At 43.1% G+C, this 24425-nt stretch overlaps 1 protein-coding gene across 1 annotated transcript in view; it reads left to right on the plus strand.

Moving 5' to 3' along the window:
- GRIN3A (glutamate ionotropic receptor NMDA type subunit 3A) overlaps positions 1–20358 on the plus strand; it is a 66489-nt gene extending 46131 nt beyond the window's left edge. Inside the window, 6 exon segments of the mRNA XM_030969265.1 lie at positions 676–821; positions 2591–2706; positions 4837–4988; positions 15746–15910; positions 16653–16726; positions 20022–20358. Coding sequence (XP_030825125.1) covers positions 676–821; positions 2591–2706; positions 4837–4988; positions 15746–15910; positions 16653–16726; positions 20022–20358 — 990 coding nt within the window.
- Positions 20359–24425: the final 4067 nt, after the last annotated feature.

Consider the following 24425-nt stretch of genomic DNA (forward strand, 5'->3'; position numbering starts at 1 on the left):
TCCTTGGGGCTGCAGACTTTGGAGTCGGTTCAGAGGAGGGCACAGACCTGCAGGAAGACTCTGTGTGTGTATACCAATGGTTGCAGCCTGGGCCATGCAAAGGGGAATTCTCCCTCCTCACTGCCAGGGGAGACTTTTTGGTGACCTTTCAGTCCTCAGTTTGTCTGTGAGCAATGGCAGCCAAAACTGTGATACGGTGTGTAGACTTCTAGAAATAAACTGGGGGTTCTACCCTTCTGCAGAAGGCAACATTTCACCCCTAACGACAAAGTAAAACATTCTGACAAAACAAATCTAGGCTGTGTGTCCTTTGCTGGGTGCCCAGAAGGTAGATTGTAGCCAGCCCAGAGGCTTTTCATAGCGGTTCCTGAAACATTGTCTGTTCTAGAGACAATCCCAATAAACACCTACATGTGGGTGTTCAGGGTGTTTCATGGGGATTATTTTCAGTATTTAAAGAAAATCCTGAGTGTGGACAGACCGGCTATTTAGCCACTTGGTAATTCTTTCCAGGCTTTTCCTGGGGGGGTGGGAAGCTGCCTGCAGGAAAACACCCAGAGGGGCAGGCCCACGAATGCCAAAGATTTCTGAGAAACTGTTGGCACTCTAGGGCCAAGACACCAGGTGTGGTGGGAGGCAAATGGCTCTGCTAACTCTGTCCTGTGCTCCTCTCAGCTCCACCACCCGTCCCAAGGGTTCCGGTTCGGCACGGTGCGGGAGAGCAGCGCGGAGGACTACGTGAGGCAGAGCTTCCCCGAGATGCACGAGTACATGCGGCGCTACAACGTCCCTGCCACCACCGACGGCGTGGCCTACCTGAAGTGAGCCCCTGCAAACAGCCCCCCAGCCGCTTGTTATGATCTGGTTCTTAAAATTGTTGAGGGAGATGCTTGGATTAAGGGGAAAATGAGGCCAAAGTCAATAGTACAGATTTTATTTAACAGTAAATGTGTGCGAGAGAGAGAGAGATAGTGACAGAGAGACAGATGTAGAAAATATCACCACTCCATGGATGCCATGTCCCACTCTCCTTCCCAGTGCTGAGGGTCCCACAAAACATGCGAGTTCAATGGATTAATACCCATTTATGGTATTAAAACCCTCACCACCTCTTTAGTCAACCTGTATGGCAGGTCGTGTTCTTATTTCTCCATTTGTCAATAGAGGGTAAAAATCATTAGCTTTGCTTCCATTGGTGGTACTCTGTAGTATGGCTTGTGCCATGATACTGGCTTGTCTGGCATGAAGCAAAGTAGTAATGATCTTGCTTGAAAAGACAAAAGTGTATCCTAGCTGCTTCTTGTAGCCTTTGTTTTTGTATACAAAGAGAACTGAGGAAAAGCGCAGTGCAGACCATCACCTTGAATGGTGATGAGGAGGAATGCCCACCTGAGTGTGGGGGTGCCATCAGGCCAGGGCAGTGTATAAACTCCTGGCAAGCTCCTCAGCTTGGGAGCCCTTCATCAGGCAGTGAGAAACATTCAGAAACAACATCCAGTCCAAGCAAAAGCTGCCAATGAGGTTCCTTAGTGTGGTGGGAGGAAAGGAGGTTCTCAGAGAGAAACCTTAATTTATCATTAAAATGAATAAAAGAAGCACTGGACTGGTAAAAATAGTAAGAGTCTTGTTGCTTTAGGGAATCATGGTGTCAGTGTGCCTCAGAGACATTTGTGCTTAACAGTCTGGGGCATCACACAGCTCCTCCAGGAAACATAGGAGATGGTAATAAGCCTGAAATCATTCATTCATTTTATCTTAAAAGTTGCCTGGCAGATGGCCTGAGAACTTTTCACCAGAAGTTTTTTCCTGTTGTTTCTTGTTCATATATTTTCCCCCAGATCCATCTTGTTGATAATCAAGACCCATGGCAGTTCTTTGGGTCAAACTGGAGTAAATGGATTGAAATCAATGAAGTTATCACATCAGGAGAACACTCAGACTTTTAAGGGGACAGGAATGGAGGGTGCAGTCCTGGGATTAGATGAGAACAGGCATTGCAGCTATTCTTTTGTATCATTATTTTTATCCAAAAATGCTGTTCAGAAATTATTATTTTAGTAAAATTCAGTCATTGTGTTCATGAAGACAACACAAGGAAAAGATAGATTTCCTTCCTTGGGTGAAGGAAATAATTTACTTCAAATTCAAAGAGAAAGAAGGAGAAATACCTTTGAATAAGTTATCCTCTGGATTTTTGCTATAATATCCCCCAAGTTTAACATCACAAAGAAACCAAGACAGCAACAGTACTTTAGCAATTTTTTATCTTCTCCACTAAAGCCTTGTGCCACTTTCAGTTGAGTCAAAGTCCAACATTTTATAGTGATTTTTGTCTTCCAGAACAATAGTATTTTGTGGGAGCAAAATAAGTCCTAAATACACTGACTGTTTTTAATGCACAAAGTTTGCATTTCATGCACAATTCTGCCCGTCAAAATACAAATCAGTTTTCAATTTAAGAGCAGATGTGCAAATAGCAGTCCCGGTTTTCATACAGTAATTTTCTAGAAAACTGCGTAGAGAGATGTTCAGCGTCACTTAGACAGTGATTGTGAAGTGATTGTGTTTCTGACTTTGGTGTTGAATACAGGCATGATCCAGAAAAACTTGATGCCTTCATCATGGATAAAGCACTCTTAGATTATGAAGTGTCAATAGATGCTGACTGCAAGCTCCTAACTGTGGGAAAACCCTTTGCCATTGAAGGTAATAACCCATTTTGTAACACATCATTCTGTTCCTCATGTGTTGAATTTGCTTTGTTGTGCTGTGGTATTCTCAGTGAAAATATGGAGGTGAAACTGAGGATCCCTTGAGGATTATGACAAAATCCTCAGTGATTGAGCAGAACAAAAGCTCCGGCCTTTTCTTCTGTTTGGTTTTTTTCTTTTTGAGATCTCGTTTCACTTTTACCACCTGTTTCCAGGCCAGGTTGGGTGGAGCTTTGAGCAACTTGGCCTAGTGGAAGATCCTCCATGGCAGGCATTGGCATGAAATGTTCTTTAAGGTCCCTTCCAACCCAAATCATGCTGTGATTCTATGATCTGTTGCCATGCTCTATACAGAAATTATTCCAAGTGCTCAGACTGTGTGTCTCCAGACAAGTAGGAGGCAGAGTCCATTTCCCTGCTCACCATGAAATAAAGAGGCCCCTGAAATGAGGCTTCTTTTCTGACAGTTCTCTTTGTTGACATGTGATCAAAACCCCGTTCTAACGTGTTCACAATGCGGTTCTGCAGTTTCACTCTCATCTGAAACAGGCAAATACTGTTCTCATTTTAAAGGTCAGCTCAAGATTCCCACTGAACCTATAGTTAATTGAGAAGGGAACCTGCCCTGGTGCTTGGCCTCTTGTAGCCTTGAGAAATTAGCAAGGACAGCTCAGAAGGCAGCCTGGAAGCAAGGCTGGTGTGAAGCTGCTTCCAGCGTGGATGAGCACACGGGCAGCAGACTTGAGAAACCACTTTTGTGATAGATGGACAGTGCAAAGGACTGGTGCTTCCACTTTCCTCCCCACCAAGGGCAATAGCTGCAGCTGCTCCCATCACAATGTAAAACAATCTCCTTCAGAAACCTGGTAAATCCCTTTCAGAAAAGTCAACTCTGCTGAAATAAAACCAGAAACTTCCACAATTTCAAATCAAGTAGATTAGATTTCAATATAGCAAAAGAAACAAACAAATAGACACTGAACTGTATGATTTTGGATGAGCGGACTTCCTTCATATCACCCAATTACAAAAAAAGTATGCTGTAAATGTGATATTTATATGTTCTAGCTGTGCTAACTCTGAAATAAATGCTTTGATGTGAGCAAATTTATTCAGATGGAATTGCAGGTACAATGTAAAAAACTCATCAGCAAGGGAGAAGCATTGTAGGAACAGTTATCACCTCATCACTCATTAAAAAGTGAGACACTGTCCTGGAAAATTCAGCACCTGTCTGTTTGTGAGGGCTTTTTCTTTCTTCCTGTGTTGTTGTGGGTTTCGTTAAGGAGACAAACTGAAATTCTGAATTCTGAACTGAAAAACAAAAATCCACAGTGGACTAGAAATTAATCTCTGCAGGCAATTGGCATGCAACTACATGTCTTCGAGGGATCAGTTGTATTTGTTTAGAATTTCTTAAATCAAACCCCAGATTCTGGTAAAAGTACCACATTCAGAGTTACTGAATTCATTTTCACTTACACCAAGTCCTTTACCCACACTTTAACATGGTGAAAGATAACAGTGGCTAAAAACTGCATTTATTAGTATCTGAAAATCCCTGTCAGTGCCACAGCAGAAGTGCAGGAGCTGAAAGCATAGCCCCTGGGCTTTCAGTTGCTGTGTGATAACAATGAAGATGTCTCCTGTATATATTTATGTGCGTACAGCTCCTCATCAGAAAATGCATAGAAAGAAAATGTCACATCTGACACCACAGTCACATCCACTGCTGTAAAAATGCAAGGGGATTACAGAATGATTTATATAACATTGAGGCCCTTTTGCATTGCTGAAAGAATCCATGACAAGGGCATGAAAAGGTCTGTGTTTCTAGAGAAAATATTTATTAATCCATTGTCTCCATTTTAAGTTTTTGAATCTCCAGTTTTACATATTTCTTGTGTGGCCATAATAATGTTGAATTTGCTTATTCTCTTTATATTGGGTGACTTTATTTTGCGCCAAAAAAGGTCTTGTCTCAGCATTCTCAGACCACAGTAAGCCAGGTTTGAGCTGGCTGGCTGAAAGTGAGTGCCAGCTCGCTCTTCTATGCTGAAATGAACATACATCAGCAAAAACCAAACAAGAAAGAGAGAGATGGTTGCACTGTCCTGCCTTCTAGGATATGGCATTGGTCTTCCCCCCAACTCTCCGCTCACCTCAAACATCTCTGACCTGATCAGCCAGTACAAATCCCACGGCTTCATGGATGTTCTGCACGACAAGTGGTACAAGGTTGTTCCCTGTGGAAAACGAAGCTTCGCCGTCACGGAGGTAAGCGATGAACTCGGGTCACCTATGTGAGGCTTTGTGCAAGCTGACAATTACCTCCCCTCATTCCTAATGGCATGCCCACATGGCGGGGGTGGGTGGCAGCTGAAGGGAAGGAGGAGGCTTCAAAGGCAAGAGCTGCTGACCCAGGCAGCAGTCAGGGCAGAGCAGGAGGGGCGCGTCAGTGGGGCTGTGCTGCTGAGTGAGGCACCAGGGAGCTCCTCTGGACACAAGCAGGCCATGAAGAGGGCAGTAAAAATCATGATCTGGTATATTTCCTAGGAAACCTCTCTGATTCTGATTCCACTCAACTAAGTGTGTATCACCATCCACAAGAGAGAGGGGGGAGCTCAGGACATCCTGAATTTTTAATACATCCTGACCACTTCCAACCATGGGTGGCAGCTGCTGTACCAAAGATAGGATTTCAGGCTAGAAATGGTCTGCTAAGACACCATGCCATGAAGAGAGGAGAAGTAGGTCTCACTTCCATGTAGATCTATGAGAAATGGAAGTAAATCTTCATGGATGTACATCCAAGTACCACATCAGAGCAGTTACACCATTATTTATGAGAAAAAGATAACTCTTACCAGAATAGCAGTTTTTCCTCAAGTTCCCTAGACTGTCAAGTGAAAAAATAAGATACAGTATTGAAGAATCAAAAGTACCAGCAATGTGTGAAGCTTATAGCATACTGTTTTAGCTGAAGGTCTTCCAGGAGGATAGTTTATGTATTCTCACAGGTACAAAACAATTAGAACTCTACTGTTTCCTTCCCAGACTGTTCAGCCAAATCCAAACACACACACAGTGTTCCCTGAGGAAGTGGCAGCTCAAAGAGAACCTCAGTTTCCTGGACTCTGATTCCCACTTTTCAGTGGTCAGCTGCAAACCTCTGGCAGCTGACTAAATCACTACGAAGTTAGCACTTTTAGAGATTTGACAAAGCAAATCTTTATTTGGCATTTTCAATACATAATTTGTTAGGGTATTTCTGCAGGTCTTACTACATTCTTTACTTTTTCATTACAGTTGTGTCAATAGGAAATAAATTATATTTTAACATCAGACATTCAGAGAAGAAAATTCAATTTATTTTTATCCAACTTACTCATTTTTTCTTTCTTTTTTATGTGATTAATTCAACACAAGAAAGCAAACTTAAATAGAAGTGTGTATTCACTTCTCTTTCTGATTTAGCTTATCTGAAGATTGCATTATCATCTAAAAAGGAAATTGTCTTTTTAAAATAGCAGTTCCTTCAATGACTTCTTGTTCCTCTACTTTTTAACAAGTCTTTTGAATTAAATCTCAGGAAATTACAAGGTGGTAATGCTATAAATTACCTCAACGTTGCTTAAAACTCAAATTTCTTACAGCAGAGAAAACTTACCTTCCTAATAAATCCCTAGTGATATGACAAAAGGAGCTTCCTCTGATCATGTCTTACCCCACAGCATTCATCTGGGGCTGTGTGCTCTCTATTCTTAGTCATAGAATAAATTCCAGTCAAAAGTACAATTTTATTTAGTACTGGTTTACTCTCAGAACATGCGGTTGCATCTTAAGTCTGTGGAGTGAGGTACTTAGATCCCCTGGGAGGGTCATGAGATACACTGGGCTGCAGAAGTATTAGAAGCTGAGTAACACCTACCTATAAAAATTGTAAATAGGTGTACATGTATGGGGGTCCTTGTTCAAAATGTTACCAGGAGAGGTGGATGATCAACACAAGATTCCTCAAGGCCTATCAACAAAGGGAGAGGAGGTGGGGCAAAAATCTGCTCCAGTCTAAAAATAAAATTCAGATTTTGCCCTGTGAATAGTCCCATGGAATTCCTTTGGGTTTTTTTTTCACTATTGAATAGGTTTTAACCACAGGATTTATGGGAAGCCTTAAGCATGGTGACAGATGGAGGACATGTTGTGCTTTAACATAATTAAGTCTTTTAGTATAACTTCCCTGTGAAGTCCAGAAAGAAGAGCAGGTGTAGCTGCTCCCAGGCTGGTTGTCTGACCATAGTCCTTATTCCATCTTCAGTTGCGCTAATTCAACATCCACAACTGAGTTTTCTGTTCAGAAACTGAAGTCCAACAAGTTGGTTCAGATGTCTGAGCTGAAGGGCTCAGTTCATGGAGTCCAAAAAGGCCAAATGCAAGGTCCTGCACCTGGGCTGGGGCAATGCCAAGCACAGATACAGGCAGGGCACAAATACAGAATGGATTGAGAGCAGCCCTGGGGAGAAGGACTTGGGGCTTTGGTGGATTAGAAGCTCAGGATGCCCTGGCAATGTGCTCCAGCAGCCCAGAAAGCCAAAGATGTCCCAGGCTACATCACTGAAAGTGTGGCAGGAGGTTGAGGGAGGTGATTGTGCACCTCTGCTCACTCTGGTGAGACTCCACCTACAGAGCTGCGTCCAGCTCCAGGATCCTCAGCATAAGAAGGATGTGGCACTGTTGGAGGAAATCCAGAGGAGATCGCAAAGGGCCTCTGCTCAGAGGGCCTCTGCTCTGGACCCAGGCTGGGAGAGCTGGGGGTGCTCACCTGGAGAAGAGACGGCTCCAGGGAGACCTTAGAGCCCCTTCCAGTGCCTAACTGGGATCCAAGAGAGCTGAAGAGGGACTTGGACAAGGGATGGAGTAATAAGATAGGGGGAATGGCTTTAGACTGAAAGGGGTAGGTTGAGAGGAGATAAAAGGAAGAATTGAAACACTTAGGTGGTGAGGCCCTGACAGAAGTTGCCTAGAGAAGCTGTGGCTACCCTACCCCTGAAAGTGTCCAAGGCTAGGTGGGACGGGGCTTGGAGGAACCTGGTCTGGTGGTTGGTATCCCTGCCCAGGGCAGGGGGTTGAAACTAGATGGTCTGTAAGGTCTCTTCAAAACCACACTGTTCTAGGATTCTGTGAATCTAAAAAGTCAGTGAAAGACTCTTACGCAATCAGAAAGTGAGCAGAAGCAGAATACCACTTGCAAGTCTGTGCCATTTGTGGGTAAGCTCTGCTAAGTCCAGATCTTCATTTTCCTGAGTTGCCTCACTTTTAATGCATCTCCCACATGCATCCCCTCTTCTTCATCCATTCATTTTGGCCAAGAACTTGCAGATTTTAGAATGTGTGATTTCTTAGTTGGGAGAAATTTACTAAACTTAACAGCCAAGCAGCAAACACTCTCCAAAGTACAGATTCCCCACTGTTACAGCAAGAAGCATGGGAGTTAGTCTTGGACTTACCTTTATGTTGGTTTGTGTCATTTACTCCTGTACAGCCCAAAAATCTCTGTAACTTTACTCCCTGCACTCAGTCACAGTAGTATTCTGCAAATTCACTGAAGAGCGGACAATGTTCAGCACAGAAGCAGATTATTCATTTTTTGAAAAAAATCTCAACTTCTCAGTGGGTAGTCATTCACATGGATTATATACCAAAGTGAGACCCCACAACTGCCTTTTGACAGCAAGAGTAAGTTTGTATTCTTCTATGCCAATTCGATAAATTTGGTCTGTGACATGCTGCACCTGCTGACTAAGAGTAATGATGCCAAAATGGGAATATATGTAGGTGAAATACTGATCAGTATACCCTTTAAATTGGTGGGATATCCATCATCCATTTTGGTCATTACCTCTTTAGCTGTGCCTGATTCATATCCACCTGCCACTCCTGCCCACTGAAGTTAATTTTTCTATAGATTTGTTTTGAGATCCATCTTCCTACTCACCATTTTTTAGTAATCTTACACTGGGAAATTATATTTCCTGTGGCAGAACTCAATGCTAGCACTTCCCATCTCTCTCTGTCTGGCAGTGGATGAGAACTTTGTTTATTCTAAATTGCATTTCAAAACAAAGTTGTCCTGGAAAGAAATTATTCAGTCTGGGGCCGGAAGGTTTGCAGTGAAAACCTTGCAGCTCTTCAAGCTGGGAAACCAATAAAGATAGTTTATTTTCTGATATTGCAGAGGTCAGAAGTGCTTGACTCTGCTGTTTTGTATCAACCTCTCCAGAAAAACCACTTAGCCAAGGTATCTGACCCCAACCAGCACCCACTGGATCATTTATAGGGCATGCAGCTAACTCAGGCTTGGAAAGAACACTGCAGTGAATTGCACTTCACCTCCACTGCAGGTAATGTGGGTGGCAGTGGCTGTTCTTGGTGAGTGCTAGCCTCTAGCAATATTGCTTGAGTACTCTTGGTTTAAAATTGTCATGTTTTAGTTTCAAAGGAATGCCTTTGTGGCCAAATTGCTGAGTTCCCTACTTAGGGTGAAACATGGTGCAGGAGGGAGGAGGGATTGACAGAGTTATATTTGCACATCATATCTGGGCATAATCAATGTAATTTGTTTTTATTTTTGCATACAGTACACTCAGCTCTTCCTCTACCCTACTGTTATTCTCACTGGTGCCTCTTCAGAAGGAGCCAGGCTCTTGGGAATTGCCTTTCCATCCCAGTAGCTCCACGCAAGCTCAGAACAGACTGCAGAGAGAAGGTTTTTACAAAGAGGGTGGAAAATCAGAAAGTGAGCAGAATGTTTCCCAGAGGAATGGTGGATGCCCCCTCCCTGAAAGTGTTCAACCATCCCTGGAGGCATCCAAGGCTCCGAGCAAGCTGTTCTAATTGAATATGGCCCTGCTCACTGCGGGGCAGTTGGACCAGGTGGCCTTGAAAGACCCCTTTCAACTCAAACCAGTCTATGATTCCGTGATTTTTGGGGAACCAAAAATTTTGCAATTTTCTGCTCCTGGCAGCAAAGCAGCTCTGGAACTCAGCCAGCACGGCAGCAGGCAGGGGTATCCCTGAAAGGCAAAATGCCTGCAGTCAGTGGTTTGGCTGCTCAGGCCAGGCAGTGATGACCAAGGCAGGGTTTATCAAGACAGTACAAAGAAGAAGAGCCCTTCCTGGTTCGTGCTTTGGTAGAAGCTAATTAAGTGTACTCACTCTTTCACAGCTTTTTACCTATGTTTTTTAAAATGTTACTGTTGAAACTGTATCTTATGTTTCACTTGAAAGGTTTGCATTTCTCCTTTTATATTCATAATGATCACAGGACAGCTAGAACTCTAGAACTTAGACTGATTTCCATGTTGACTGGCAGTTCAGTCAGATAACAACCAACACATGGAATAAAAAATGATACATTGCTGCATGCCATTATCCCAGCTATTAATATCAAGAACTTGCTGATTCTTCACACAAATGATATCTAACCTGACATTTAAAATAACAATGTATGAAAGCACACAGACCTGGCAGCCCAAACTGACCCTGACAGTGGTGATGCTGGGGAAGGCAAAGTGCTGTGAACCTCCTCCCAGTGCCTGAGGGACAGGTCCATGCTAACATTGGGGATTGGTCCTTGACCACAGCCTTCCATCTGATGCAGATGGAAGCCACATAGCAAAAAAAAAAAAAAAAAAAATTCCTTTCATCTTTGAATCATGGAATAATTTAGGTAGGCAAAGACCTCTACGATCAATTAATCCAGTCATTAATGCAGCACTGCCAAGTCCACCACTAAACCGTGTGCCTAAGTGCCACATCTGTAGGTCTTTTAAATCCCTTCAGGGATGGTAACTAATCCTCTTTTCATCTCCCATCAGTGGTGAGATCTGTTGATGGCTGTTCGCTCTCAAGTTTCTGAAGGAACTTGCTCAAACTCACTGGTCTTTTGCCTGAATTTATGATCTTTGGCCTCAGCATCACTCAAGAGGCACAATCAGACAGTGCCTCATTCATCTTGCCATGATTTCACCCAGTTGTCATCCAGAAAATTGTGCCTTTTTGCTCTTTTTCCTAGTCCCCTTAAAGGCCAGCCAATAGTTTCCTTTTTTGTTACACGCATCACCTGACAACTCAACAGTGACTTTTCCAACCTTGAAGTTCTGGTTTATGTTTGTCCCTGGTGCACTGCAGGTGTCAAGGGAAGGCCATGCAGACGCATCCAAAAAGGAAACAAACTGCCCTGTGCTCATAAATAGCAGCTGCCCATCAGTCACCTTTCACAGCACCTTGTCGTGAGAGCATGAAAAACAAACACAAAGCACAGCGAAAAAGATTCTGCTGTACCAAGTCTGCACGTATGCTGTCTGGGGGGGAGAGGTGGCCCCTGCCCACAGGAGGAACTGGGAATATTTCCAAAAAGGGTCCCACAAAGTGACAGATGTTGCATTGAAAAAGCATCATCTCAGTGTGGGAAGAGACAGTGGGTTCTGGACCTGCACTGTGGAAAAAAATACTTTGCACAACAGTCCTGCAGAAAGGAGTGAATGGGTATTGACTTTGTCAACAGAGTCAGGAGAAGATGTGTCCTGCAAATGAGCAAAAGATTTAGATTCATCCATTGGAACTGAAAATAAAAGAAAAAGGTGACTGTCTGAAGAGGTACTGACAGGGCTTGGAAAATTGATGAGTAGAAAATAAAACATTATTACAAAACAGTGTTTCTCCAGCTCTGTGCAAAACCCTCACAACAAGCAGGGAAAGGAACTTGTCTTGCCAATATGAGAAAGTATTTACAGTATCTTGAAATTTGTCACTTGAAACTCTAAAGCCATGGTCATCAGTCTTTGCTAAGGATAATCCCCCTGAAGAGATTAAATATGTATTATTTTTAAGCTGCTGCTTCTTTGAGAGCACAGAAGGCCTTAAGAATGAAAATCAAGTCTAAAAATAAATCTCTCTGTAGCTACAAAAAATGCCACAACATGGAGAGGGGACACGTTTTAATAACACTTAGCTGACTAAATAACAGTATCAGCATCAGTAGAATTTTGCAAGCCTACTGAGATGTGTAAATCAGTTTAGAATTCTACCCTTCATATCCATTTATCCCTAATAATTCCTTATCAGCACAGGTGCTGCACAAGTGAACTTCCAAAGATCAGCAAACCTTTTAAAGGGAAAATGCAATCAAGAAAATACAGCTTATTATTATACTTAACACACACATGATACCCATGTTTAGTATTTGGGTTCAGCAGTGTGTAGCACCAATATCTGTGCTGCACTGCCAACTTGGAGATTATCCACAAGAATCTTTGCAAGCTTCTAATTAGTCAAAGTTGGACCACAGGACTATTTGATGGCTTATTCAGTGCAGCCAGGGAGAGTAAAGCATTTACAGTCTCCTGTAGTAGGGAGTAAAACAGGAGTTCTTCCCATGAAAACAAATGCTGAAATCACTAAGTGCTGTTTTTGTCTCTGCTGCCTGCTCCAAAGTGAGCACAAATGTCAGACTGGCTTCTCTGCATCCCTTTACTTCTATTCAGGGTTAAAAAAAGAAAAAAAAGGCACATAACTAGAGTGGAAACAACAGGAAGTATTCAAATAGCAACTGGATGCATGGGTTGATAAATTGGAAAAGTGTCTTCAAGGATGTATTGTAAAGAAAAAGCACATATCTTCTGTTGTATTTGTTGGTGTCTAGAAAATGCCAATTTCCCAATTTGCCAGTGGGAAACAACTTGGAGGCTGTTGCAACTGTCATGCTTAGCACCCATTAGCAGTAATTATCACAGGATTGACTACACTGCTTATTGCTCCAGAACTATTACATGGCCATAACTGAGTTCATTCTCCTAAAATGCAGGAAGCTACCTCCTGGATTTATGATTACAAACTTGGAGCAAGGACTGCATTTTTATCCTGGCTTAGTACAGAATACACCACATGGTGGGCTTTTATTCCTTAGGAAAAATAAATAAAATAAAATAAAAATAAAATAAAATAAAATAAAATAAAATAAAATAAAATAAAATAAAATAAAATAAAATAAAATAAAATAAAATAAAATAAAAATAAGATATTGCAGTAGAGAAATCCACCAGTTTGTTTTCCGTTGCCACACCCAACCCACATACCCACTCCCCTGGCCCCTAACCCTTGAGCAGAGAGGAATGCAGTAATGCAGAGAAGCCATTATTTTCCTGCTCTTTCCATGGATATTCTATGTATGCACCTAAAATAAATAAAAGAGCAACAAAATAAGTTTTTGAGCTTGCTCCTCTAATGAGAGAAGCCTCTATTAGAGGCTGAAAATGAGAGCTGCCTCTATTAGATGGTTTCCTTTACTATTTAACATGTGTCTCTACAGTAATTACAGACCGCTGATAAATAGCCATTTTACAATGGTTTGTGAATATGCTGATTTCCTTCTACTCTGCAGCCTTTATCATGCAGCTCTTCCAATGTATTACCTTCTTCATTGCTAGATGAAATATTATTGATGCTTTGTTTTGGCACTTCCTTTGCTAGGAAAAGATGTCTTGTTTGGGACAATTTCAAAAGCCATCCATTACAGGTGAAAAACTCATCTGGGATGACAGTGCTGGAATTTCTTTCACCTGCTTCCAGGGAAGGTAGAAAACAATTCTGCAGAGCTGACAGGACAGGGAGCCAGACCCTCATCAGCATAAATCAGGGAGGCTTTGCTGAAGACGAGGGAGTTACTTTTCATGTAAGGAGCTAGCCAAGTGTGCTTTCTGTAGCAGTGCTGGAGTGGCATCAAACACTGACCCCAGGCATTCAGGAACCCCCACTGCAATAGGGCTTTTTATGATTGTTTTGAATGGCTAGGGTTTTATGATATTACATTAAACCCAATTCCCATGGCAAGAACCACCCACAGGCTGTTAGTCTCTGTGACATCCAACAGCTGGAGCCTGGGAGGACTAGCAGATAAGTGTATTCATCAGATGACTGAGCAAACACATAACCTTTTAATTATTGTTCTGTTTGTTCTCATGTTTACTGTTAGCTCTGCATCTCTAAGTTGTTGCATACTTGCCTTTGAACACCCTTTCTGGGAAGGGAGTGATTTGCATTAGAGCTTCCTGGAGAACTGGCAAAAGCACCTTTAAACCAGCATGTTCAGCTATTTGGGATAGCGGGTTTTTTGCTTCTTACAGATACTTACAGATGTGTCAAATTCAAAGATGAGCCATAGTGAGGCCTTAGCTCTGAGACCTCTGAGAAAAAGGTCAGACATGGGACCTCATTCCTATTTTATTCTGCCTGGGCTAAAAGCTGGGCTTCACTGCCAGACCTACAGTCAAACACTTTGGTGCTTGAGCAGTGTAAAGCATTACCACCTGTAATCTCTGTGTCACCCTCCCATGCCCCTAACTGAAAGGACAAACTATGAGACAGCAGGTCAGTAAGAAATTGTGATGTGGAGAGGCAAGTTTTGCCTTGAGGTTGAATTGATGCAGCTTCCATATAAAAAAAATGCTTGTACCAAAATTCTGGCACACGTCTACCCCAGAGCCATTTTGCTATGGCTTTCTTATGGTTTCCAGCTTCTTTAGAAATTGCTTTTACACCTCCATTAGACCCTTCAACACCCTTGAAGTGTTTATTCACTAATACAAAAATTCTCGTCTCGAAAGTTCTGCTCAGTGTGTTTTGGGACAAGGAGGTTGATTTTGGCAGAGGATCCCCAAAACAAGAATCCATTGCCAGTGCCAGCATGGGAAAGTTCTCACTCTGCTAGATCGCAGAAGCTCTGTTCTTGTAAAAACCCATGATGTGATATGCTATCTCATACCATTGTGTTCTGTAGAGCAGAAATCAAATATGCAAACCAGAAGAGAGAAATACAGCTTGCAGTCACCCAACCAAAGTACACAGAGGGACTCCCAAGCCCTCAGATTCAGTGGACTCATCAGTTACTAACTCTGTGGCTTAAAATGGTCTTAGAACAAGACTTCACAAATATTCTGTGATGCATCTTCTCACTAATTCCAGTTTCTTTTTCCATCTTATTTAAATACTCATAATAAAGCGCAATCCCCATCCCCACCCGTGGAGCAAATGAACACAAGGAACACAACCGGTCCAGGGTAGCAGCATCACAGGTGACACACAACCCTTCCCAAACTCTGCTCCTCTTTTTTCATTCATTTACTTGGTGAGTAACATTGTTTCACAGAAAGACACAACTGGATTTGTATTCCTGGAAATATTTCCATAGTAATCTGTGAGCAGTAATTTTTCACAAGGGATTTTAGTTATTTATAAACTTAGTTATGGAGGCCTGAGAATAAAGGTACTACATGCACACCTCGACCCACGCATTGCAGTGGTACAGATTTCTGCTCTACATAGTTTCTTGGTGTTCAAACATGATTAATGCCAATAAGACAAATTAATTGAAGGCTTTCTATCCTACATGAAAAGGGTGGGTTGGCAGAAAAAGGTGTGAGTGTTCCTGTTTTCCATAGCTGCAGTCAGAGTTCCTAACACAGTTTCAGTCCTGTTAATGTAGGGAGTGGAGGGGTGCCGTGTTTGTGCTACTTACTTCACATTTTCTCCATGACCCTCCATCAAGGGTAAAGCACAAAAAGGGAAAGTTCACAATCAATTCCCTGAAAATATGAGCACTCATAGAGCAGTAGCTCACTGCTGATGAAGGACTTGCTTTACAGTTCATTGACTACATTCTGTCAAGCAGTACTTGCTTTTAAAAATGCAGACACTGCAAACACTGTATTCTTGTACATGTTTAACACTCCACCTCATTAGGGGAATGGCTCAAATTCCCTGGTGTTTGGCTGATTCTGTTCCCATGACAGAGCTTTTGCTCTGGCTGAACACCAAGCAGCACAGAAAGGCTTTGCTGTGAACTCTGTCTGTACTATTCTGCATTGCTTCACCGCTCTGTACTCAGTCAGACCACATTTCCACATGAGCAAACAAAGATCTGCTCCAGCACACTAACAACCTCCTGCCTTAACTTTTCCTTTTGATTTTATTCACAGACACTGCAGATGGGGATAAAGCATTTCTCAGGGCTCTTCGTGATGTTGTGTGTTGGCTTTGGTTTGTCCATTCTCACCACCATTGGGGAGCACATCGTGTACAGACTGGTCCTGCCACGAATGAAGAAGAAATCCAAGATGAAGTACTGGCTCCATACCAGTCAGGTATGTTCTTCAGGTGTTCTGAAAGGACCCTGTTAAAGTTGTGTGGCTGACTAAGAAAGCCTGGACAAGAACTAGGTATGAAATGTTATAAGAGCACTGACAGTTGGCATTGGAATGGTGTCAGCAGCTTCTGGAGTTTGAAGAGGCTGACCTAAGGATGGAATGGGAAACACAGAGGAAATTATTTAAATATTCAATTGCAAAGCTTACAGAGCTTCCATTTGTGCTTGTAGCCTCACAGCTCAGCTCTTTTGGATGATGGAAGCAACAGTATTGTTATCCTGAACTGGCGAACCAGAACATTCCATCTCACTGTTACAAGTTCCCAAACCTGTGAGGCATGCAAGAAATGCTGGGTAACCTCCCTCATTATTCTAGAGCAACTAATGGGACAGAATTGCTCTGGGTGTTTGCTCTAAAGGAAAAGTTACTTTACAGCAAAAGGCAGAAAAGGGAAGAACTTCCATTGTTTTAAAGCAGCACAGAGGAAGAAATCTTTTAAAACTAATTTAACACCAAGGAATTTCCCAAACTATTAATCAACTTCTCAGCTTGCCCTTCTTTGGGAAAGTACAGGAAAATAAATCTGTTGTAATGACAGAACACAGACAATTGCTTGTATCCTTCAATGTGCAAAATAATTTATGCTCAGGTCCATCATACAAAGCCCAAATTGCTTACCTATTTGTGGAGCCATTTTTAATCTCACTTTTACTAATTTATGTTCCTCTTTTTTCTCTAGAGATTACATCGTGCTCTAAACAGTTCATTTATTGAGGAAAAACATCAGCCTAAGAAAAAACGAGTAGAAAAGAGGTAGGAAGTTATCCATGCCTTAAAACACAAACTATAAAAATTACTTTGAAATTAAATGCCTTCTGTTTGGATACACAGTTATGCCCCAAAGGTAATAGAATTTAAAAAAAGGAAACAAGATAGAAGTGACAAATGAAGAAGGCAGAAATTATTTTTCTAGTATTAAATCTAGAATCTTGTTCTTTCATGATTTTGCATGCTGCTAATAAAAAACCTCCCATGGCAAAGAGAGGCTTTGCAGGTGAAGTCCACTTGTGTTTAGGCAATGGAGTTTAGGGAATGAATGACTCCCGTGCCAAAGCATGGGCAGGTAACCGGGGCTCTGAGAGGCAGAGCCTTTAGAGGGAAAGAGAGATCAGGCACTCACACGCCTGAAACTCCTCCAGCTCTCCTCTTTAAATAAGAAAGCTGAGGAGAGGCAAATGCAGTCCTTTGAAAAAATATTGTGTCTAACAAGTCCTGAGAGAAAAAAAGTAGGTAACAACTTGCCCTTGTTTTCATAGCCTGTGTCTTCTGCAGAGGAGACTGGGATGTACAGCTTCCAGGAACACAAGGCATTGCATGGAACTGTGCCCGTGCTCAGCAACTCAGCCCTACTGGTGTACTTTGTAAGGACACAGACAGCAGCCCTGCTTTTCTACAGAGAAGTTCAGGCACAGAGTATAGAATACAAAAGGTCTTTCAGAATGTTACTGGATGTTTGGCCTGACTGAAACCCACAGGTGTCAATGTATGTTGTGTTTCTTTGATATTCCTCTGCTAAAGGCAGCAAATATAAATGAGTAAGCATCTCTAAGCTGCCTTTATACACGCAAGTGTATAAAAATGTCTGCAATTGATCTCCTTTGTTCATTCCTTCATCTTACCAAAGAACACCATGTATGGACCCTCCTTGCACACAGCCACTCCTGGCTTTTGATCTGTGAGCAGCAGGAGAGGCCATGAGTGCTGCAAAATGGTTCCTCCTGCTGCACTCTCCTTGTTGGGTGGAACAGGAGGAGATGGTGCATAAGCCCCTCAGGCAATGTCTTAGAAAAAGATCCATGCAAATAATCTTCCAACTTGGGAGAGTGAAGATGTACAGCAGTCCAAAACCTTCTGCCCACATAGCAGTCAGCCCTCAGGTGTGTGCATGCACACCCACCCACTGTGCTTACTCTTCTCAGCATCTCGGGGCTGCTGTTTGCACAGAACTGGGATGAATTTAGAGCCACGAGTGGGATGTCCAGATTGTCATGAACACTCATGTGGCAAGGCACTGATGCCTTGTGAAAGCTGACCTAGAACAGAGACTATACAGAGCTAAAGAATAAAGTAGGTATTTATTAAGAGGCCTCAAATAGATCCACCTTGGGCAACACAACCCAAAATGGCCACAAAAATGGACAACAGGTCACGGGGTCTCATAAGTTTTGGTCCATTAGCATATTGGAGCTAATTGTCCAATTACAGCTTTAGCCTATGAAGTCCCATCCTTCTTGTTTTCTCTCTTCAGTCCACCGGTGTTTATGCTCTTGGGCCTGAGATCTGGATCGGCTGTCCTTGGTCCCCACCTAGAGAAGGAATTTTTTTGTCTACCTATTCTGTGAAGAGAGCTTACAATCCCCTAATATGAGGCTCAAAACTACACAATAAAGCAGGATAGAATCTGAAAAATATGAAAGCTAAAACCTGAGGCATCAGCACAACACAGAGCTCTCAAATCACTTACATTATCACAAGTGCTTTCATTCCTGCTGGGCCCTGAAGAACTCTTAAAAGCACCAAAGATACAGAAAAGAGGTGGAAAAAAATGGCATCATGCTACTGCTGGTATCCTCCTGCAGGAAAATCTGTTGGGTTTCTTAAGGTCACCAAAACTACAAAAGATGCTCAGCATCGGTAGCCCAATTTTAAGTGGTTTTATTGACTTAGTGAAACTGGAGTGCTAACCGTGGACTGGCATTTGTTAAAATCAACTGCCCGGACTTGGAGTTTTCCCATCTTTTATTTTGAAATACGAGAATATAGCTGATATGCACAAAAATAAACAACTCTACATACATATCCCTGCTGGGATTCCCTGAGCTCCCTGGAGCATAATCCAGGCAGGGGCTGCTGCTCCAGCCTGACACCTCCCCTCCAGCCTCTTCTCTCTTCCAGCCCATCTTTTGGAAAACACCGCCAGTCGCCATCTCCTTGAACAAAATTTTCACTTTCCAAGTTCCTTTACTGCAGTCAGGTGAGAAAAGTATCCACCCCTTAAACCAGCTGTTTTCAGCAGTCACAACCCTGAAATATCAACCTTCTTCCTTAACCTGCCACAGAGAGCTCCCACCAAGAGGCCTTTTGTCCAAGGATACCCACAGAAGAGCTTGAGAAGGAAGCAGTTTGAAACACAACTGCTTCAGAGTTTAAACCTGCCTTTATCAAATGAGCACACACCAACCTGTCCCGAAGGGACAGCAGGCAGGAAAGAGAAGCTCCTCTCCCACAACAGCAAACTCTGTGCTTCCTGCTGTTCCAGCTGGAGAGTGGAGGCCATGGGCTACACCTCACTTTGGGAAGGAGCCCTGGATATTGGCCTGATCTGGGAGGGCAGCAAAGGGAACTTCCCCATAAAGTAGGAAAATATTTTCTAGAATCAAAATATTATGGAAGTATTTCTGCAGGAAAAAAAATTGAAGCATTTCAAAAAGTTCCCAGACTGAAATTTGTGCTCCAATTTGACAGCCTTTAAGTCTCTGTGGTGTGTCAGGAAGCTCAGCAATGAACCTGCAAGGCTTGGATAAACATCATTGGTGTCCATCCCCCAGAGCACGAGCAGCTCCCCAACAAGACTTCAAGACTGAAAGACAAAGCTTCCCCCTTCAGCTCTCCACAGCAGCTCTGGGGAGTCTCTTGCCTTCTCTGTGAGAGCAAATGCCCAAGTCAGAACCAACTAGTAACATACAAAGGACTAACACTGTAATAAACTCGCACATTGCAACCACAAAAGCTTTCAGAGGCTTTGAAGGACTCAGATTTTCCTGAGCTGCAGCTGAGTAATTTCATAACTGAAAAAAAAAGTTTTGGGAAAGATTACATTCAGGGTTCTGTTCTAGCCTCTGCCATGGTTAAATCACAAAAATTTGGTCATTTAAATTCATGATTTGTGCTTTGCAAGAAAACATAATTTCAGGGATAAAGGAATAATATTTCTGTGTAACATGCAACAGCAGCCTTATATTTTTCCAGTAGGATGGCTCACAGTGGAGGTCTGCACACAGACAAGAGCAGGCTCTGATGTGGTGTTAACTCTCCTCTCTCTGTTCAGGGACCATGTGGGGAACAGCCAGCATGCGGTGTGGAACACAGCCAACCTGGGCAACTGCCACCGAAAAAAGTACATCTGCACCGATGAGGGGCAAAACGAGGTGACAATCCATCAGCACCAGGACATCCCCCTGCCACAGGGGAGGAGAGAGACTCCGCCTTCCTTAACCACCAACGGGAAAGCAGAGTCCCTCAACACTGCGAGGACCTCGGTGCTGCAAGAGCTGACAGAGCTGGAGAAGCAGATCGAAATCATCAAGCAGGAGCTGCAACTTGCCATGGACAGGAAATCAGAGCTGGAAGAGTATGCACGGACAAACAGAACTGCAGAGCCCTAGGCCAGCATATCTGTGCCCTTCCCCTTTTCTTCCTTTCTCCCCTTCCTCTGTAAAATTTGTAACACACTTTTGTAATGCCAGAAAGGGGTGCAAAAATAAACCAGGCAATAAGCTCTTCAGGAGAGCAGAATTGCAGCAGCCCACAGCCACTGCCACCCTCCTGAGTTCTCCTCCTTTCACAGCAAGTTTCTTATTCTCCTGGAAAACACCAGCCATTCCCAAGGGACTGGAGAGACAAGGAGCATCCCAATGAGAGTTCCTTGCTTCTCCACTTGACAGTACAGTGAGGTTTCACTTTTTTAGCCCTTTCTGTGCATTAATTAAGAAAAAAAAAAAGAAAAATATACCAAAAAAAGGTTTAAACTGTTCATTGGCAGTATGTCCCTTTGTTGGTAACATTTTTGTTGTGTTCTGTGTGGGTCTAGTCTCTGTTCATGTGAAGGCTCTTCACGGATGCCTCTTTATGGCAGGTGCTGTTCTGTGTTGGCAGTCCCTTCCCTCCTGGCATAGGCTCACAAGACAAATTCCTGGTGGCAAACCCACCACACACCATTCCCTCAGCTCTGTCAGCACAAATGTGGCTGCTCTGAGGCTGTGGTGAAGGAACTCACCCAGCTTAAAATAACTTGGCAAAAACCAAACCACCACTTCTGCCTGTGAGCCTAGGCTGAGCTTCCACTCCCTCCCAGGGAGAAGCCGTGCAAACACTGCACTGATAGGTGAAGGGATGGATTCACAGTGGCACAGGACAAGGATGAGAAGGGAGAGGGGCACTACTGTAAATCAGTATTTACCTCAAAAAGTGAAATACTTGCCAGTGTGAAACTACTCCCTTAATATTCTCTGTCTTAAGATGACAATAAGGTCCTTTCTCACAGATGAGGTGACTAAAGGGGCTCTGGACCGTGATTTATTCAGATACCAAGGTCCCGTCAAAACCAAAAGGAGTCACCAAAACCACCCTGTGGATGAAGAATGAGAATTGTGGTTTCAGAGGCAATGTACTGAATGGAGCTCTCTCCCTTCTGGGTGATGAGGGGAAGGAAGGGTAAGCTGTTCAGCATCTGAATAAACACTGCATCAACCCAACTGACTCTGTTTTTTAAATAGGGTTTCTACCAATTTTTAAAAACCACTTCCCAACACATCCCATATTACAGAGAAAAAGAGTTGATAATAATGTCCCTTAACTGTGGTCTCCCAGATAAATCACCAAAGTAATTTTTACCCTCCCTGTATCTCCAGTCACCTGCAGGGGTTGCCCAGGGTGTTCTTGTTAGGTGGAGTTCAAAGGCTGCAGGCAGACTGAGGAAGACATTCTACCTATTTGCATCTCTGACCTTTGAAAAGCCCTTGTACATGAAAACCTCTGCAACAGCACTAAAAGCTGATCACAGTGAGACCCAGACTAATTAGCCTGAAGAGGTGATTGTCTGTTCCCTGCTCAGGGCTTGTTCTTTGCTTTTGTGTGTCTGCTCCTTCCAATGCAGTAACATGGGGAAGAGAAATTAGGACATAAAACAGAAGTGGGATCCACAGGCCTGCACCTTGGTAGGTCTAATAGATCTGGGATGTCCCCACATTCCTGACAAACTTGATGGACCCTTGCCCACACAGATTACTTATGCTGCCTTCCCTTCCCCTCCCTCTCCCCTTTAAATAATCAGATTTCTAGAAAGAGCTTTTTCTTTGTGTAGCACCTGGTACCTCACAACCTCCAACATCACTGGTTTAGAATAGATGAATATTGTTCTTTTCATTAAAACACTAGCAAAGGAGTATTTCAGACCAATTTTATAAGTATTTTTATGAAGGCTTTTATGTCCTTATCTCTACACATATGAGCCCAGAAACAGATTAAAAAAAAAAAAAGAAACCTAACCGAAAATGTTAATTATATCTTAAACAAAAATGTTTTGCTTCAAGCTCTAAACACCAAATCCTTCAACAAATCTGACTTCATTTAAAAGCAACAATATAAGTGGAAAAATGTCAACCACCTAATAACTACTGTTATGCAAGTGTTATTTCTGGTGGTTGTCTGAGGAGCTTCTTTTTTACTCCAATACATACTAGTCCTGAAAAATTTTAATTATTTCCATACATTCTGTTTCACAGAATGTATGGAAATGGTTTAATTAAAAGCACAGAAAAACTCAGTTATTTCAGAAATTAGCTTGAAATAAGCTATTACTTTAGAACAAAACCAATACATTTTTCTTGCTAAGGGAGGACAGGAGTTTCCAAAAACTCCTCTGTGAAACCAATGCAGATTGTTTGAAGTATCCATTTCCTACCGGGAGCAGAGGGACACCAGTCTGGGCAGATTGCACACAAAGCTCATTTCAGTAGAAAGGTGATACAAGAGACACTGGGGATGGACAGAGGGGCTTTGCAGCTCGGCTGGGGCTGTTCAGTTCGGGTTGCTGTTCACAGCTGTAAAAGGAACTCTTGCTGCTGTAGCAAAGCTGTTTGAAGATGCAGACAGTTTGTTCATGAGCCAGGTCCTGCTTGAAGAAGCATTTGTACCCCAAAATCTACCAGCAGCATTACCACACCATTCTTTAGCCAACTGGCTGCCAGAACCTGTAATCCCGGGAGCAACTTCCAGGGAAAGGGGAGTGGGTTCTACTCTCATTCCTTCTGACAGCTCTTACACCATGGCAGGAACTCCCAGCAGCCCAGATTCCCCTTGGAAAGGCAGGATGCCGTGTTCCTTCTCACTTTTCAGGATTCCTTATCATTTACAAGGCTTTACTCATACATTCTGAATGTTTTCAGCAAGATAATGAATAGTGTAAAGAGCCTGTGATGAACTCCTTTCACTTTGTATCTGGTATTTCCTGCAGGGAGGGGATGGAGGAAGGCAGGAGACTCCCTGCTTCAGGGAAGAGACACCCATGAGACAAACCTCTGACAGGTGCACCTTCCATGCAAATTAGGTTTACAGGGAAAACACTACACCCTAGGAAGAAATGTCACAAATCAACAACTTCCCATTTTGATTTTAGGAGCAGACTTCAAATGCAGCCTCCAAGCACAGGGAGCACTGAGACTCTAAGCCACATGACATCCCTGCCAAAATTCCCAGCAGCCATGACAAAATGACTGCAGAAATAATGCAGCATCCTGACCCTCCTGCTGTGTCAGGAATAAGCCACTGGAGACACAGCCAGAGGGACAAAAGTTGCTCCAGCTGAGCATATTTTGATAGGAGAGGAAGGAAGAAATCACATCTCTACTGCAGTCTAAAGCTTGTAAGAAGTTTACAAGAACTGGACAAAGGAAGGATGGGAGAACAGACAGACAATACCAGAGGCAGGAGTACCAGGAAAATAAACCAAACAACAGCTTTAATAAGAATTTGTACATAACAAGGTTAATCTTTGTGGTAAAGGAACAACTAAAAGGAACAACTAAAAGTCCTTTTCTGAGAAGGACAATGACAGCAATGCCTCAGCGTAGGGGAAGGTGAGCACAACAACCAGGGCTTGTCAGTGGAATGCTATTGCTAAGGGTCTCCAAGACCTCTCCTTTCTCCTCTTCTGGATATTTAGATGTGTTTGTTTGGGGCTAGGGTTTCCTAGTGCACCAGCCCTCAGGGGTTCTTGCCCTGGCTCGGGAAGATACACAGGTACCTAAGGAGTTGCTCCACTCAGTCTACAGATTCATTTTCTTGGTCTCTATTGGGCCTGTTAATTGGGAAACTTCCCTCCCAGGAGCAGTGACATTCCTTGATGGAATTTAATTAGCAGAGCCCTCAAATGAAGCTCTCACAGATCTCTGCTGCAGCTCAGCTTCCATCCCACCAAGGCAGCACTTCAGCGGCAAGTTCCCACCTTGGCAGTGTGAAAGCAAGGGATGGGAAATTCCCTCTCAGGCACAAAGAACACACAAAACCCGAGGGCAAGACCAAAGGGCAGGGCCAAGAAGGGAAGCAAGATCCAGAGCGTGTTTCTTTCGAGACCCTGAAGGCCCCTCCCGGGAGACACTGCAGCTCAGGCAGCAGAAGCTGAGAGGGAGGGAGGGAGGGAGGCTGGCTCGGCAGCAGCGGGGGCTCAGAGGCC

This window comes from Camarhynchus parvulus, chromosome Z, assembly GCF_901933205.1.
Source record: "Camarhynchus parvulus chromosome Z, STF_HiC, whole genome shotgun sequence".
NCBI lineage: Eukaryota > Metazoa > Chordata > Aves > Passeriformes > Thraupidae > Camarhynchus > Camarhynchus parvulus.